At 37.9% G+C, this 16,617-nt stretch overlaps 1 protein-coding gene across 2 annotated transcripts in view; it reads right to left on the bottom strand.

The window, feature by feature from the left end:
- Positions 1-4,954: 4,954 nt before the first annotated feature.
- SMIM14 (small integral membrane protein 14) overlaps positions 4,955-16,617 on the bottom strand; it is a 62,433-nt gene continuing 50,770 nt past the window's right edge. For both annotated transcript variants that reach the window (XM_010833566.1, XM_010833565.1), the window contains 3 exons: positions 16,363-16,411; positions 10,310-10,452; positions 4,955-8,174 (listed from right to left, as the gene is read on the bottom strand). In XM_010833566.1, the coding sequence (XP_010831868.1) occupies positions 8,142-8,174; positions 10,310-10,452; positions 16,363-16,411 (225 nt within the window). In that variant the 3' untranslated portion in view covers positions 4,955-8,141. The remainder of the gene's footprint in view (positions 8,175-10,309; positions 10,453-16,362; positions 16,412-16,617) is intronic.

Here is a 16,617-nt window from a genome sequence, read left to right as displayed (position 1 = left end):
AGAAGGCAATGGCACCCCACTCCAGTACTCTTGCCTGGAAAATCCCATGGACAGAGGAGCCTGGAAGGCTGTAGTCCATGGGGTCGCTGAGGGTCGGGCACGACTGAGCGACTTCACTTTCACTTTTCACTTTCCTGCATTGGAGAAGGAAATGGCAACCCACTCCAGTGTTCTTGCCTGGAGAATCCCAGGGATGGGGGAGCCTCGTGGGGTGCTGTCTATGGGGTCGCACAGACTCGGACACGACTGAAGTGACTTAGCAGCAGCAGCAGTGCATTTTACAAAAGAAAGACTTACCTTTTATCCAAACAAACCCTTACTATGATCCATTCACCAGGGGTAAAATTCTGGGAGCCAAACAAAGGGATAAAGTGAATTCTGGTTTGGGGAAAGTCCCTTATACTGAATAATCAAGACACTTCAAATCTGTCTTTCCTCATTTTATATTTATTTTTGTTAAGGGTGAAGGTCAGAGGTAGAAACAGGACATTTTGGACATGTTCTGAATTAAAAAAAAAAAAAGAATCCACTTAATGAGTTGGAATATTTTAAAAGCAATTTAAATATTTTGCAGGACTACAAAAAATGGCAAGCGGTAGTGGATAAAATTGACACGGATAGAATTTAAAAGATTTATTCAGTAAAATAGTTACTTAGTTATATCAAATCTTACAATACTTTTTCCACTTGGAGGTTTCATCTTATATGATGTTTAATACTTTTATTAACAAAATTATACTCACTTATATCTAAAAACATATTAAATGCCAACTTAAAATGGTCTGAGCATTGACTAAAGTCAGAGCCATTCTCGAAAATTTCCAAGGTGTTTCAGTTCAGTTCAGTTACTCAGTCATGTCCAACTCTTTTCGACCCCATGGATTACAGCATGCCAGGCTTCCCTGTCCATCACCAACTCCCGGAACTTGCTTAAACTCATGCCCAGCATGTCGGTGATCCATCCAACCATCTCATCCTCTGTCGTCCCCTTCTCCTGCCTTCAATCTTTCCCAGCATCAGGGTCTTTTCAAATGAGTCAGTTCTTCGCATCAAGTGGCCTAAGTTTTGGAGTTTCAGCTTCAGCATCAGTCCTTCCAATGAATATTCAGGACTGATTTCCTTCAGGGTTGACTGGTGTGACCTCTTTGCAGTCCAAGGGACTCTCAAGAGTCTTCTCCAATACCACAGTTCAAAAGCATCAATTCTTTGGGGCTCAGCTTTCTTTATGGTCCAACTCGCCCATCCATACATGACTACTGGAAAAACCATAGCCTTGACTAGATGGACCTTTGTTGGCAAAGTAATGTCTCTGCTTTTTAATATGCTGTCTAGGTTGGTCATAGCTTTTCTTCCAAGGAGCAAGCGTCTTTTAATTTCATGACTGCAGTCACCATCTGGAGTGATTTTGGAGCCCAAGAAAATAAAGTCTCTCACTATTTCCCCATCTATTTGCCATGAAGTAATGGGACTGGATACCATGATCTTCGTTTTTTTAATGTTGAGTTTTAAGTCAGCTTTTTTTCTCTCCTGTTTCAATTTCATCAAGAAGCTCTTTAATTCCTCTTCACTTTCTGCCATAAGGGTAGTGTCATCTGCATATCTGAGGTTATTGATATTTTTCCTGGCAATCTTGATTCCAGCTTGTGCTTCATTCAGCCCAGCATTTCTCATGATGAACTCTGCATATAAGTTAAATAAACAAGGTGACAATATACAGTCTTGATGTACTTCTTTCCCAATTTGGAACCAGTCCTTTGTTCCATGTCCAGTTCTAACTGTTGCTTCTTGACCTCTATACAGATTTCTCAGGAGGCAGGTCCGGTGGTCTGGTATTCCCATCTCTTTAAGAATTTTCCAGTTTGTTGTGATCCACACAGTCAAAGGCTTTGGTGTAGTCAATGAAGCAGATGTTTTTCTGCAACTCTTTTGCTTTCTCTATGATCCAGCAGACATTGGCAGGATGTTGATCTCTGGTTCCTCTGCCTTTTCTAAATCCAGCTTAAACATCTGGAAGTTCTCGGTTCACGTACTGTTGAAGCCTCACTTGGGAGAATTTTGAGCATTACTTTGCTAGCCTATGAGATGAGTGCAATTGTTCAATAATTTGAACATTCTTTGGCATTGCCTTTCTTTGGGATTGGAATGAAAACTGACCTTTTCCAGTCCTGTGGCCACTGCTGAGTTTTCCAAATTTGCTAGCATATTGAGTGCAGCACTTTCACAGCATCATCTTTTAGGATTTCAAATAACTCAACTGAAATTCCATCACCTCCACCAGCTTTGTTCGCAGTGATGCTTCCTAAGGCCCACTCAACTTCACATTCCAAGGTGTTTAATCACACTGATTCTGGCATGAAGGACAGCAGCTGGGCTTGCAGTTATCTGAATGCTTTGAGGCTATCAAGTTTTGTCTGCAAGTCTTACAGTTTCTTGTAGTTTCTGCATTATAATCTTGCTGTTACTTGTAGCTTTACTGAACAACTGTATTAAAATAAATGAAGGTAGTTGTAGAGATTGTTTGGTTTGCTCACACATGGAGCCAAGTTTAGGTGAAAGGTACAAATCAAGGCTTAGATCCCCTTCTACCTCCTTGTGTATTTCAGCAAAATACAGAAAAAAAGAATTAAAATGACCTCAGTAGTACGGTTTCTGAAGTGGGACGGACACATATGAACCTATGTTAAGAAAGAGCATCAAGATTGCTTTGCACTGACTTCTAAAAGGAAAAAAAAACATTTAAGATAGTATGCCACTTTTCAATATTCTCTTAGGAACATACAAGTAATAAAGTTTAAAATTATAGGTCTAGGATTTGCTCATGGAGTGGACGGCTGCAGGTGTGTAGAAAATGAGATAACTAGAGGATGTTAGGGGACTGAGTATTGAAAGGGTTGTCTTCTTGGATACTGATACCAGAATCACCATAGAAGAATGCTGAAAAGACAGGCAGAAGTCCAGTGCTAAAATCTTCAAGGAGTGAGGAGTAATCCAGAGGTCTATAAATAACTGTGAAAGCTAGGGTAGAATACTCTAACAGCATGAGCTTCAAGAGTTGGAGAGTTTTAGGGAGGAGAGAATGATAGCCTGGCTGTCCAAGAGAGAAAGTGGGAAGAGGTTCACTGTGTCTCCATTCCTTGGTCATTGGTCTGGAAAAGAAAACCGCTCTCACTCAAGAGGCAAGAGTTAGTACCCTTAAGAAGATACCATGTTTTGGGGAAGAGAATGTTCAGAGAAAGGGTTGAAAATATGGGGCTTTTGCAGATGATGACCCTTAAGTTTAGGAGGTTTGGGGCATGAGGAAAGGTATGAGATTGAATCAGCTGAGGGGGAATGAATGATGATGGCCTTGGAGTCTTGGACTTGTGGAAGCCAATATAAACAGGGGTATAGGACATGACAGGATTAATCAAGGTAGTCTCTAAGGTGAATTACCACAGCCAGGCCATGAGTGTAGGGAGAGAGTAGGGAGCCTTGGCAAAAACATGTAGGTATCAGTGAGTCTTGCTGTCAGACACGATGATATTGGGGCTGAGGCCAATACAGGGGTGACCTCACTGTGGAGGGGTCTCTTTGGGTATCACCTGACAACTCTGCACATATTCTTATCTTCCATCTTAAAACAACAGCAATAGAAACTTCTTCTTGTCCCAGACCCACATCGCTCTGAAGTTACTACTCCATTTCTCTGCTCCCAATCACTGTAAACCCCCTCCAAAGAGTCACTTGTACTTGTCTCTCTTTCCTTACCCTAATTTCTTTCCTTAACTACTCCAAGCTGGGTTTTCATCATTACTCTAACAAAACATCTTTTCTCAAGTTCACTATGAATCCTTTGTCAAAATGTTTAACTCTCCACCTCGATGTTTTTTCTTAGTAGAATTGAACACCGCTGAGCCCTCCTCCCTTTAGAGATTTGCTTTCTTTCCAGGCTTCCAAGACTACATTCATATGGTTTTCTTCTTCTTTCACAGGGTGCTCCTTCTCAGTCTATTTCGTAGGTTCCTCTTTCAACCAGGGCTCTAAATATGTACCCAGGTCCAAGTTGAAATATAGTTGACATAAAGCATTATGTTAGTTTCAGGTATACCATGTAGTGATTTGACATTTATATACATGAAATCATCAGAAGTCTAGTAACCATCTGTTTTCAGTTATTAATTATTGACCATAGTCCCTATGCTGTATATTACATCCCTGTGACTTATTTATAACTGGAGGTTTTTGCCTGTTAATTTCCTTCAGCTATTTTGTCCTCCCCTGCTTCCCCACACCACCTCCCACCCCACTCTCTCCCTTCTGGTGACCACCCATTTGTTCTGTGTATCTGTTTTCATTTTTTTCTTAATATTTCACATATCAGTGAAATCATATGGTCTTTCTGACCCACTTCACTTAGCATAAAATATCCTCCAGATTCATTCATGTCACAAATGGCAAGATTCCTTTTCTTTTAATGGCTGAATAATATTCTATTCCATGTATACCACATCGTTATCTGAGCATCTGTCAATGAACACTTAGTTGCTTCTGTGATCTTTAGTATCTGGATGCACTCCAGGTCATGGAGCAAAAGCAAATTTTCACTTTTGTGTGTTTTCGGAACAGTTACATGTCTAGCTCCTTTTGGGTAACATATATCTGCTCATATAATTAACACTATTGGATAGCAAATGTCTGTCTACTGGACCTGTATTCTAGGAAGAAATAACAAAGGAAATGTAATTGCAACCTAATTTCCTAGAGATTCTTAGAATCCTTCTGAATACTGGCCCCAGACTGCTATTACATAAATATTCTTCGTATAACTCAAAGTTCTTCTCGCTTAGGAATGTCTTAGTTAAGGGTAAAAAAAATCTTACCAAAAAAAAACCCTGTTTAATAAAGGACTTTAACATTTTACTAGGCAAAAGACGCTTGCTTCTCTTCCCACAAAAATCAAACAGAAAACAGTGAGTGTTACTAATGTTTCCTATTTATTCATTAATAAAAAGTGCATAGTACAAGCCCTTTTTCCCAATCCAAGTACTCAGTAAAAGATTACAATAAACCCTGGATGGCACAGACATGATTTGTTTGGCATGATTTAAACATTTAAAAACAGCAGTTAACATTTGGTACATCACATGACCACTTTTGCTTTTAACAAAGTAATCATCAGACACAGTAACAAATACATATGACTTTTCATTTAGAAATGTTATAAAGTTAAGACTAAACCTACTATTGCAACAACAAAAATTTCACCCATTAATTTAAACTCTCGATTTCTCCTTCAAGTTGCTGTTTTGTGTCTTAAGCTGAGCTGGTCAAATTTTAGCACATATTCATTGACAGACTTTGATTCAGGGTGTGAGACTTCTGAGGTTCCTTTGAAAATATAAGATATAGATAATTTATAAACACTGTAACATCGCATATCACAAAGACACTAAAAGTAACCACTGAATGGCTGTAGTTCATAGTTACTTTAGAAACTCTCTCCAAGTAGTTTAATTAAAATATGACTTGTTGAACATGGGATAGTGTTTGGATAGATACATCATAAAATCTTTTACTATACACAGTTCTAATGTTTTTTCCATGTGGAAAGCAAAACAAAACAAAACATTATTTTGCATAAAATAACATTAAATAACTCTAAAACAAAATAAACTATTAATGGCATTTGTGGGCTGTTTAAGAGCCAAAAGTGATTAAAATGTGAAGCTTTTTTCCAGACTATTTAAAAATTATTGTAGCCATAATTTAGGTGAATGTTTACAAGCCAAATAATGAGTAAGGGTGTGCTCAATACAGAATAATATAAATTACTAATTAGGTTAAAAGGAATACTTTATGTGCTACCCCATACTATCTTTGTTGGGAGGGCAGAGAAATTGTACAAGCAGAAAAACCAAGACTAAATACTTCACTAAGAACTTTTGTTATTAAATAGATGGTCCATATAGGAAAAGGTTAATATTCTAATGTAATGTCAATTAAGTATATGTGACAGAAATGAAGAACTAGGAATAAGAACCCAGATTTCCAGGTCTCTAGCTAATACTAGATATTGTTTCTAGGTCACAGCCACTTCCTTCAACCAAAGTCAATTCTTCTTTGTGGCTTACAGGGTCTTAGTTCCCTGATCAGGGATTGAACCTGGGCCCTAGGCAGTGAAAGCATTGAGTCCTAATCACTGGACCACAGGGAATTCCCCGAAGTCAATTCTTAGTTCTTTGTGAACCACAGATTCAGTGACACATCACTATCTCTTCCAGAGACTAGCTTTCTAGCAGCTTAAACAGCAGACCGTTACAAGATATGTACTAGCCTTCAAAGTTCAGGGGTGAGGGCAGAAAAAGAAATGATTACAGGGATTCAGCTCCATCTTAGGCCATTCCTGCCCTTTCTGCTTTAAAAGCTATGAAGCTGAGAAGGCTTTTAATAGGCCATATTGAGAGGAAAAACCTTAAATCTATGGTGTTCTTTTACCCAGGATTTGACTTACCTGTGTTATGACACCCCTCGATTAACACAAGTAATTAACAGTAGGTTATTTTATTTCAAGAAAAGTTGAGCACAAAGCCAAGATGCACAGGAGGAATGCAAGCATTCGATATCAGGTTATATAATGAAATGAAGCCCTTACAGTGTTTATAGCCTAGAACAGAATCATAATAAAGGAGAAAAATACCCTACAAGTGTCACGTAATTGTATCAGAAACTCTATTAAACAGTACAATAATATGGAGAAGTTTATTCAATTCATACAAGTAATTTCTCAGATCTATACAGAGAAAAGCTAAACTGATCTGGGAGGTGGAGCATCCTTACATTGACAGCAAAATATCTTCTAGCCCCCATAAATCATCTGCAATCATTTGTTAGAAAAAAATTCTATAACCACACAGGTCATGCAGACTTTTTATGCCATTTGTATTCATTTTCTTTCAAACTGAACAAGAACAAATGAAACCTTTTACATTTTTATTCATTTCAAAATTTTCCTTATATTAGTGCTCCTCCCCACCCCAATCCATCCTATTACCAAACAAGAATGAGACAGAGATTGAGAAAAAATATCCTTGATTGTTTCTCATTTTCCTCCTTTTCCCTTGGAGTAAACCAAGAATTCATTAAATATTTTTTAAAGTCAGAAAGATAACAAGACTCTAAAATTTTTCTTCCAAAAAAAAAAAGAGAGTAAGTAAATAGCATTCAAATGTCAGTAATCAAACAGGCCCCCAAGACAGCTTTAAGATCGTTTCATTTAACAGGGAAGTTTACAACACAAAAGCAGCTTCCTGAGAGGCACCCACTTTAAAAATAAGTTATAGCTTAAATTATTACTGTATAGATTATACCTGGCAAAGGTAGAAAGAATTAAATTTTTTCCTCCTTTCATGAACTGTGTAATAAGGCTAGTGTGCAGAGGCTTACAAATTTCATATAATGGACTGTAAATCATCCACCATATTTAAATCATGTTTATTTAAAGTTTTCTTAATATTAGACATTTTATGGGAATAAAAACTTAGTAAACAGTTATTTCATTTCTTTTCTCCTCTTCTTAGCCACATAAATCATCTGTAGTGGATGATACAGATTTCAGCTGTAATTTGTAAAATATTCCAAAGGTTGTCACAGTCCTAAGAACTAGAGAAAACTGCCATCCACAAATAAACTACCAAGGTAAATATAAATACAGTGTGGTTCTAATCTTCTTTCATACAATCTCAGGTAACCCCAAATACCTTTATAAATACCTTATTAAAAAAACAAATTTTAAACCCATTGAAACTACTTAAAATATTTAAATGTAGAGATCTCAAATTTCCTTCTATCAGGCCGGAAATTACCACAAAAATTATGATCACAGTTACAAACAGAACGAATGGAATGTTTAAGTTCAGGATAACCAAAAAAGCCCCATGTAACTTTTTAATGTAATCATTTACTCAAATATAGGAAAGGTGATGACACAGGAAGCAAAAATAAGCTCGCAAGTGAAATTTCTAGAAGCTCATGAAAACAATACCATCCCATACTGCAGATGCAAAAGAAAAAACAGTTCTAATGGGGTTAAGAGTACTCTGGTCATCTTCGTTCATTTGGTCGTGCAAGGTGTTAAACTATTTTCACTTCCCATATCCACAAAGTTAGTCCACAGGAGGGGCTGGTGGATCTTGTCCCTGACATCAGAGAGAGAAAAATTATGAAATTGACTTCTTAAATTCCCCAGTGCAACCAATCTAACACATACAGTAAGAACTGAGCAGCGATGGCCCTCAACTTCCCATCCTAAATCATATACTTACTTGGACTTCTATGTTTCTGCACAAGAGAGCACTGTGATTCACCAACATTTATCTTTCTTTGCAGTAAGGAAAAAAAGAAAATTTTGTAACAGTGATATTGACTTAGGTGAAAGTGCTCTCCCTGACAGCTCCAGAGGTGATATTTAAACCAGTTAAGGTAGTCTCATCCTTCTTGCTAATAAGGTGACTGAGTACAGTACAATTAAAATGAAGCTAAGGACTTGTATTTCTCTCTACAGAACATCTGTCAGTGAGGAAATAGGTGGCTCCAGCTCCTACTGGTAGCTGCCCTACAGGGACCAGAAAGGGAGCCTACCTTGGAATAAATAATGGTCTGAGGAAGAAACTAGGTCTCTAATGAACTGTTAAAACTTTCTAAACACTGACCCTCCCTCTGGATTTCTTGATATGTACACCAATAAAGCCAATTACTTAAACCAGGCTGAAATGATTTTTGTTACTTATAATAGAAAGCATCTGAACTGTAAAGGAAAGAGCAGAGCTTTTAGGAACCTTTAGCAAGATTCCACTTATTTATTACTCTGATATGCTATATGAAACCCCAGATGAGGATAATCAATTCTTCTGCTTGGAATTGGTCAATATGTCTTCATGCTTATTCACAGAGCTGTGGGACTACCACTCCTAGAACTGCTGGTCTACAATGAACTAAGGTTCAGGGGATGGTAATCTTGCATTTCTGTCACTTTTAAATGGCTTCTAATTTAGCTCCAAACATTGAGGATGTTGCTCTTTGATATGAAAGTAACAAAACTGTACATAGAAAGAAAAAAGGCTAGGGAGAAAGCACTTTATCAAGACAACATACAAGCTGTTTTATGGATACACTCCTCCTCTCCAAGAAAACCTAAAAATAAGGCATTTTATATAGGGCTAATGACAGCTTCTTTCTTAACTAAAGTCAGCATGTACATATCTAAATGTTCCAGTCCCAAAGCACTGACCAATTAACGTTGCATATTTGCTTTCTCCTATATAAGCAACTGGTCTAGTTAAACTTCTTTTTAATATTAGCAACACAAGATTGGGGGAAAGAAGCAATTATTTTAGGCTGAAGAAGGGAACTAGTGGGATAATTTGGTGTCATCAAGTGAATCCACCATGGAAACAGTTTTAAAGAGATAATACCCAGATGAAATGAGAAAGAAAAAAAGTATAAATATTGGCTCTGAAAAGAAAAAGAATCCTTTAATGGAGGCTCTATTAAAGACGGTAATCAAAAACTCCCTGTTGGGTCACTATATCATATTTTTCATTTAGGTTCTAAAAATTGTTATAATCATGATATCAAAATTTATCAACATAAATGATTCCTACCATTCCTTTTGCCAGCTCAGCTGACCTATTGAGATGCAGAACTGTCAGAATGAATTTGAGAGAAATAGGATGGGAAAGCAGGTTGAGCCAGATGGGCTCCGTGTCTCTGCTATATTTGACATCTAGGACAGAAGGGGAGAAAATGGAGAGAGAGAGAGTGAATGAGTGAGAGACAGAGTGTGTGTGTGTGTGTGTGTGTGCGCACATGCAAGTGTGTGTGCACGCACGCAAGTGTGTGTGTGTGTGTGTGTGCACGCGTCCGCCCAAGTAGGGACATTTGAACTGTAGCTAGTAAGAGTATCTATGAACCTTGGGACATGAGAGGCAAGGGATCAACTGTGAGGTGGACAGAACTAGAAACTGGAGGACTGAGATTTGAGAACTATCACTGTGGATTATCATGAACTGGACCATTTTTTACGTTTCTTGTATGAGTAAACATTGAAATTCATCTTAAAATGATGTGGGGGCTATTGGTCTGTACTTCTCTATGTGTAACGCCATGAAAACTAAGCCATTTGGGATTGCAAGACTTACTGGAACTACATAGGAAGAATTTAATTTACTCTATGAGCTAAATCTTCCTTTTGCTAATTTAGATATTTCAGTCAAAACAACTCCACCCCTTTCCCAGACTACACCCCAAAAGATCTCTAATCCACAACACTTACATTATGAGGACTGGCTGGTTTTCCAGTTAGGTTGGATCCTCTTAGATTAGGAGGTCTCAACAGAAACAAGATCACTGCAATAACCATCCAGGCCATCAAGATCATGGTAATACTGATGCCATTATCGCTAGAGGGTCCTGGCACTAAAGACAAACAGAAAATGTATTTGCAACAAAAACTGTTGAATAATTACCATGTTGTTAGTAAATGTAAAAACAAACTTTAATGTTTAAATAACTTCAAAATTGTATTAATATAAAAACTATTAATAATTTTAAGAATTATTAAATATTTACATCTTCAATTTCCCTTTCCTCCTGTGAGAAAATCTAAATGGTAAATGGTATAAAATAGTCATAAGCCAGAGACTATTAAATAAAGATTCTTAATAGTATAGTAGTTCTTAATAATTTGGGGTAATAGAATCCTTTGAGAATTTGATAAAAAAAAAAGACTCCACTATAAGAATCCATGTATACACATTTAACAATTTTGTATATATTAATAATTGCAACAGATTCATGGCAATTCATAGCTATACTGAGATCTGCAGAACCCAGGTTAAGACCACTTGATATACAGAAAAGCCATGCTAGGGGAGAGGGGATTATGCATTTTAATTACAGAAGCATCCTGAAAAAACAATAGAGCTTAAGGAAAAGGGGACATCTCAGTTGTACATATATGAATTAAAGATCCCTTTAATGACATTTTCAAACAAAGAGATTAATTTGGCCTTGTTTTGGAAAAAGAATTTGGATTCAGATCTAGCTATTTCAAAGTCTATGCATTTATCCAGAGGGAAAAAAATCAGGTCTGTATAGCTATCAGTCCCTCACGGCAGCCTTATCTTATTTATTTCAGAATAATAAGTACCTGGCTCATGGAACAAGCTTAACAAATTTATAATATATGAAATGCGTATTAGAGAACTCAAAGTATCAGAAATGAAAATTCTAGATGAGATTTCTAGAGAAAATAGTATCTATAGGTGGTTACTGTCAATTTTAGTTTTTAAATACCACTCAAATCTGTCCACTTGCAGCTCCACACCCACACTTGTTCAAGCTGCCATCACTTCTTGTCTGGTGTACTGCTATGGCTTCTTAACCAACCTCCTCATACTTACTCTTGACTCCTTTAATTCTATCCTTTAAGCTGCTTTAAGAGTGATTTTTTTAAAAAAGCAAAATATTATCTATTATTTTTATTACTAAATAATAGTTAAAAGTTGAGCAGCTACTTTGAACCAGGCATTATCTCTCTTAATCCCTTTTAACAATCTTTTTATTTTTATTCTGGCTGAGCCTGGAGACGTGTGGGATCTTGGTTCCCAGCTTCCCAGACCAGGGATGGAACCCAGGTCATCAGCAGTCAAAGTGCTGAGTCCTAACTACTGGACCTCCAAGGAATTCCTTAGCAATCTTATTTTATGGCAGGTATATAATATCTTTCATTTTATAGATGAGGAATCTGGGGAATGGGGGGTTAAATCCCAATGTCATACAGTCGGCATGTGGCAAAGCTGCAGTTTAAATACAGTGGTCCCATTCCAGGGTCTGTGCTCTTAACCTCTTTACCATGTCATAATCTCTGACAGTATCACATAGAAGACAGGCCCCTGAAAATTATTACTCCTGTGGGTAGTAAAATTGGCAAATACAGATTTTAAAAGGATTTTTGATAAATTTACAACTAGCTGTTAGAGTATATAAAGGTAGTCAAAGAAAGAGAACTGTGCTGTCTACATATGATTACTTCATATAGTGCACCACTCAGAAGTAAAATGCTGCACTGGTTAGACCTCAAGTGTAAGCCCAATGCCAATTCAGTGTAGAAAATGGGTCCCTTGCTTTTTGATGCTCTTCACGAGTAAAGGACTGTGAAGTTTCAGATAGTTAAACCTCTGATCCCAAGTTTGCTAATGCCTAGTTCTAGACAAAGCAAACGTGGTAAAATGCTCACTCTCTGTGTGAGACTCTCATGGTGCTAACATGACTCCTAGTCCCCCGATGTTGTCTCCTAGCTTGGTTCCTACCGCAGCCTCTCCTTCCTGCACGCTGCTGCCGAAAAAGTCTGCTCACAACACTGCTCTTCACACCCCTCTGCTGACTAACCCAGTGACTCACTCTCCACTGTCTACTGCTTTGACTCTGAATGCTTCAGCCTGGCCTTTCCTCATAAGACGTGGCCCTACTCATCAATGTTACCTCTTACCATTTCTCAGAAAAATCATCCTCTGCCCTAGTCAACCTCACTCCTTCTTCCTCCTTTATCCAGTGGATCCCTGACTTGCCTGCCCAACAGAATAGCCTGTGACAACATCAACGTCACCATTTCTAAGGCCCTGCCTCATATCATCTCATTCAGGAGCACCTCTGGGGTGGGGTCAGGAACCAACAATATTTTTAAAGCTTTCCAAGTGACTCTGATGCAATAGTTCAATGCTAGTTTGGCTGCCATTCACCAACTTTGCAAACTCTGTCCTTCTGGGGACTCATTATTTTTCCCAGTCTGGCATGATCTCATTTAACTCATTCAACAACATCCTACAACCTGCTCTCGTCTGGTGAAAAAAAGCTCCATTTTCTCTGCCCATTCTTTCCTTTCTTCTCTAGACTAGGGTAGCATTTCTAGTTTGAAAGAACAGTTTCCTACTTCTCCTAATTAGTTCATTAACTTTTTAAAAATGAGACTATCTCATAGCTGTTTGACTTTACCTCCCCTTAAATAAATAATCTCTGTGCCTCGATTTTTTTTACCTGTGAAATGGCAATATTACCACCATCTCACAGAACCGTTGTGAAGACGGAAATGATCAGTACATGAAAAGGAGCACAGTACCTGGAACACAATAGGTATTCGATAAACATCAGCCATTACTGATCTGTGCTCTAGCTGATATGTCTATTACATAGACATACTCTGCAGGGTTATTAACAAAAAGCTGAAAACAGACCTAAACATTTGCCAAGAGCATCCAATTAAGAAATTATGGTATGTGGGGGTTGGGGTGAAGCTGTAACACAATGGTGAGGTTTACATGAGACAAGCAACAAGCTATTTCTTGACAGAGGGGAAAAAACAGGTGAAAAACAGTGTGTACTAAGAAAGGGGGGTGGCAAATAATAAATATTTGCCTGTATATGCACAAAGAAATTGTGGAAAGATACCCAGAAGGCCAATAATACCCAGAGACAGGACCTGGATAGATGGGAGAATATGAGTAGGAAATCATCTTTTCACTATATACTAATTAACTGCTTGAGTTTTGAACCACGTATTTTGGGATTAGAGATACCGGATACCTGAACTGACTTAGGCTTCTTCATGAAGTCTCAGAACATATAAGCTACTCAAGCTCCCTGGCACTGCATGCAGCAAATACAAACAAGTATCAGGAGCAGCTGTTGTAAAGTCAACAGGGAGAAGTGAAAGAGCCTTTACATGATCTGGCCACTATGGTTTTTATTGTGATAACTTTTTGGTACTAAATATTCTAAACATTAATATAGTACCAAATAATCTGATATTAAAGAAGTACAATCACATGGGGGATATAAAACCTGTTCTCTTCACTGCCTAGGAATTATTTGCCTTAAGAGGATAAATACTTTTTACTCTATGGTCTAGAAAAATGTCACATCATAAAAATGTAAAAGGATTTTGTACAGTAAAATACACTGTTGCATTCTACTCAATGGTTAAGTCTTTGGTTACAAGAAAAAGTAAGTATTATAATCAAGTAAGATGTCAAACGGGATAGTCACAGTGATGCTATTAACTTAGTTGGACACAAGGAAGATGATAAAGAGAGAGGATCTAACAGCTGACAGATCCTGAGGGATTATTTCTCTAAACTTATATAGACGGCCAATGATCTAGTCATTCACGCCTATGAAACGGAACCTCCATAAACCCCCTGAATGATGGGGTTCACGGAGCTTCTGGGCCAGGGCACACATGGAGTTAGCCGGGAGGACGGTGCACCCAAGAAGACAGGGAGGCTCTGCACCCCTTCCCCTGGTACCCTGCCCTACGCACCTCTCCCATTTGGTTGTGGCATCTTTTATAATAAACTGGTAACAGTAATTTAATTATTTTCCTCCATTCTGTTAGCCATTCTCACAAGTTACTGAAACAGAAGCGGGGTTGTGGGGACCCCTGATTAATACATATACTTTATATATGAGCATTAGCTCGTTGCTGAAGATTTAAAATACACAGAAAAATAATTACATATCACTCAGAGGAAACAACTGCTTAAACCACTTAAAGACATGGCTGTTAGAAAGGATTTCCACCAAATGCTAAAAGGACTGGGGTGAGCAGAGCGGGTGGTGGACGACTGGCCAAGATAACTGAATTAATACTCAAGCTCTAGAGTCTTGCTTTTATGTTTGGATTAAAGAAGTGAAATTTCACCCACAGAAATAGGAGTATATTTGGTTTACAGGTGGGGCTGGCTCAAGGGTCACAAACATCATAGATACAATAAATTTATTTTTTCCCCCATAAGAAGTTCAATGAGATTAATTTCAACAAGAAGAACAGGTTTTAGTTTTTCTGCTGAGGCAAAAATCTGAGCTGCTTATCAGAGGGAACACTCTAGGTTAGTGAATGCTGCTGAAGAGGCAACGTGAAGAAACCTGGAGTGGGGGACTGATCACCACCCATCATGCCCCAGACCTAATGGAACGTCTGTCCATTACTTTCTTGCCCAGAGGCGTATGGTTATTGTCCTGTTGCACCAAACGACTACCTTCTGACAAAGCTTCTACTTTGAGCCAGGCACTGTACTAGCTTCTATTTCTCTAAGTTGTTGCATTTACAGAATTTGATGGGATGCCCAGTTCACACAGTATTAACAGTAATTAATAATGTAGTAACGAGCCTCTTTATAATGATACCTTACTGTGTTTTGCTTTAGCTTCATATACATAATAAAGCAGCACTCAGCTTCAGAGATATGAAGTACAAGCAACTAGCCTACTAATAAGTGCAATTTGGCAATATGTCAAAAGCCTTAAAATGTACATAAGGATGTTTATTTAAATATTATTTATTATAGCAAAAATATATTAGTAATCTAAGATTCCAACAGAAGGGAATTATTTGAACACTGGTACATCCTCATAATGAATTATTATTTAGTAAATATTTTTACGGTAAATACATGTTGATATAGTCACAACATAGTAGTGAAAACCAACATATACAAAGTGATCCCATTTTTGTAAGTATATATGAATGGAATTGTGCCAGGCTTCACCATCCTGTGAATGTCATACTTCCATTCCTATGGTCAAATTATTATGGTACAGGACTGGTTTGGCTATGATTTCCCCTCAAAGTATCCCTCAGGTTATTTCTGTCCTGAAAAAAGATGCCTCATATTAGGGCCACCAAAGTCCGCCAGCTACATTCACCATGCAGGATCCACCTTCCTACACTGATTCTCACTTTATCATCACCACTGCCTCAAAAGTCACGGAGAAACCTCCCCACTGTCCATACCCTCTTGAGACTACGAATGTCAGAGCCAAGGGAATGATTCCAATGGCTCCCAAAGCTTCCAAACCTTGGCAAAAAATGGCCTCCCCTTCCTGCGCTCACAAACTCTCAAAGTTTTCAATGGATGCAGACAGATGCTAGGGAAAGAATGAGGGGTTTGTGCTAAAGCCCCGGTGTTCAGTTCAATGAGCCCAAAGTGCCCGGTTCCTCACATATTTGCCCAAAAAAAAAGGTCTGCGAGGGTTTACACCAAGTTGTCAACAATGGTCATCTTTTATTATTCTGGAACTTCTTCTTTTTCTTTATTTGTATCTGTGGTTTTATGATTTTATTCAATGAACCAGTTCTGATTTCGTGGCAGGACCAAAAAACACATTTTTAACTTAAAAAATTAAGCATTTTAAGTAGGAGATATGTTACTGAGAGTCATTTCCTTAAACAGCAAACTGTAAGAATAATTTCTGGCAAATGTTCAGTCGTATTCTGATCTCTAATTGTGCCCCCAATGCCAAGCATCCTCCTGTCCCATCATTACTTACATTCCTGAAGACATTCTGTGTCTGTGCAGTAGGACTGGGACTGCCTCAACTACAATGAATAAGAAAAAAGGAAATTAGCCACCAGACTTACCAAAATGGATACTACTTATCAGAAAGATCATGCTTTGGTTTTTTTTTTTTTCCGTTTCTCCTCTCTTTATTTTTTTTTAATTTTATTTTTAAACTTTACAATATTGTATTAGTTTTGCCAAATATCGAAATGAATCCACCACAGGTATACCCGCGTTCCCCCTC

The sequence above is a fragment of the Bison bison genome, unplaced genomic scaffold, assembly GCF_000754665.1.
Source record: "Bison bison bison isolate TAMUID 2011002044 unplaced genomic scaffold, Bison_UMD1.0 scf7180017863790, whole genome shotgun sequence".
NCBI classification, from domain to species: domain Eukaryota; kingdom Metazoa; phylum Chordata; class Mammalia; order Artiodactyla; family Bovidae; genus Bison; species Bison bison.
Note: the sequence above shows the minus strand (reverse complement) of the source record. Positions and strands in the feature narration are given on the sequence as shown.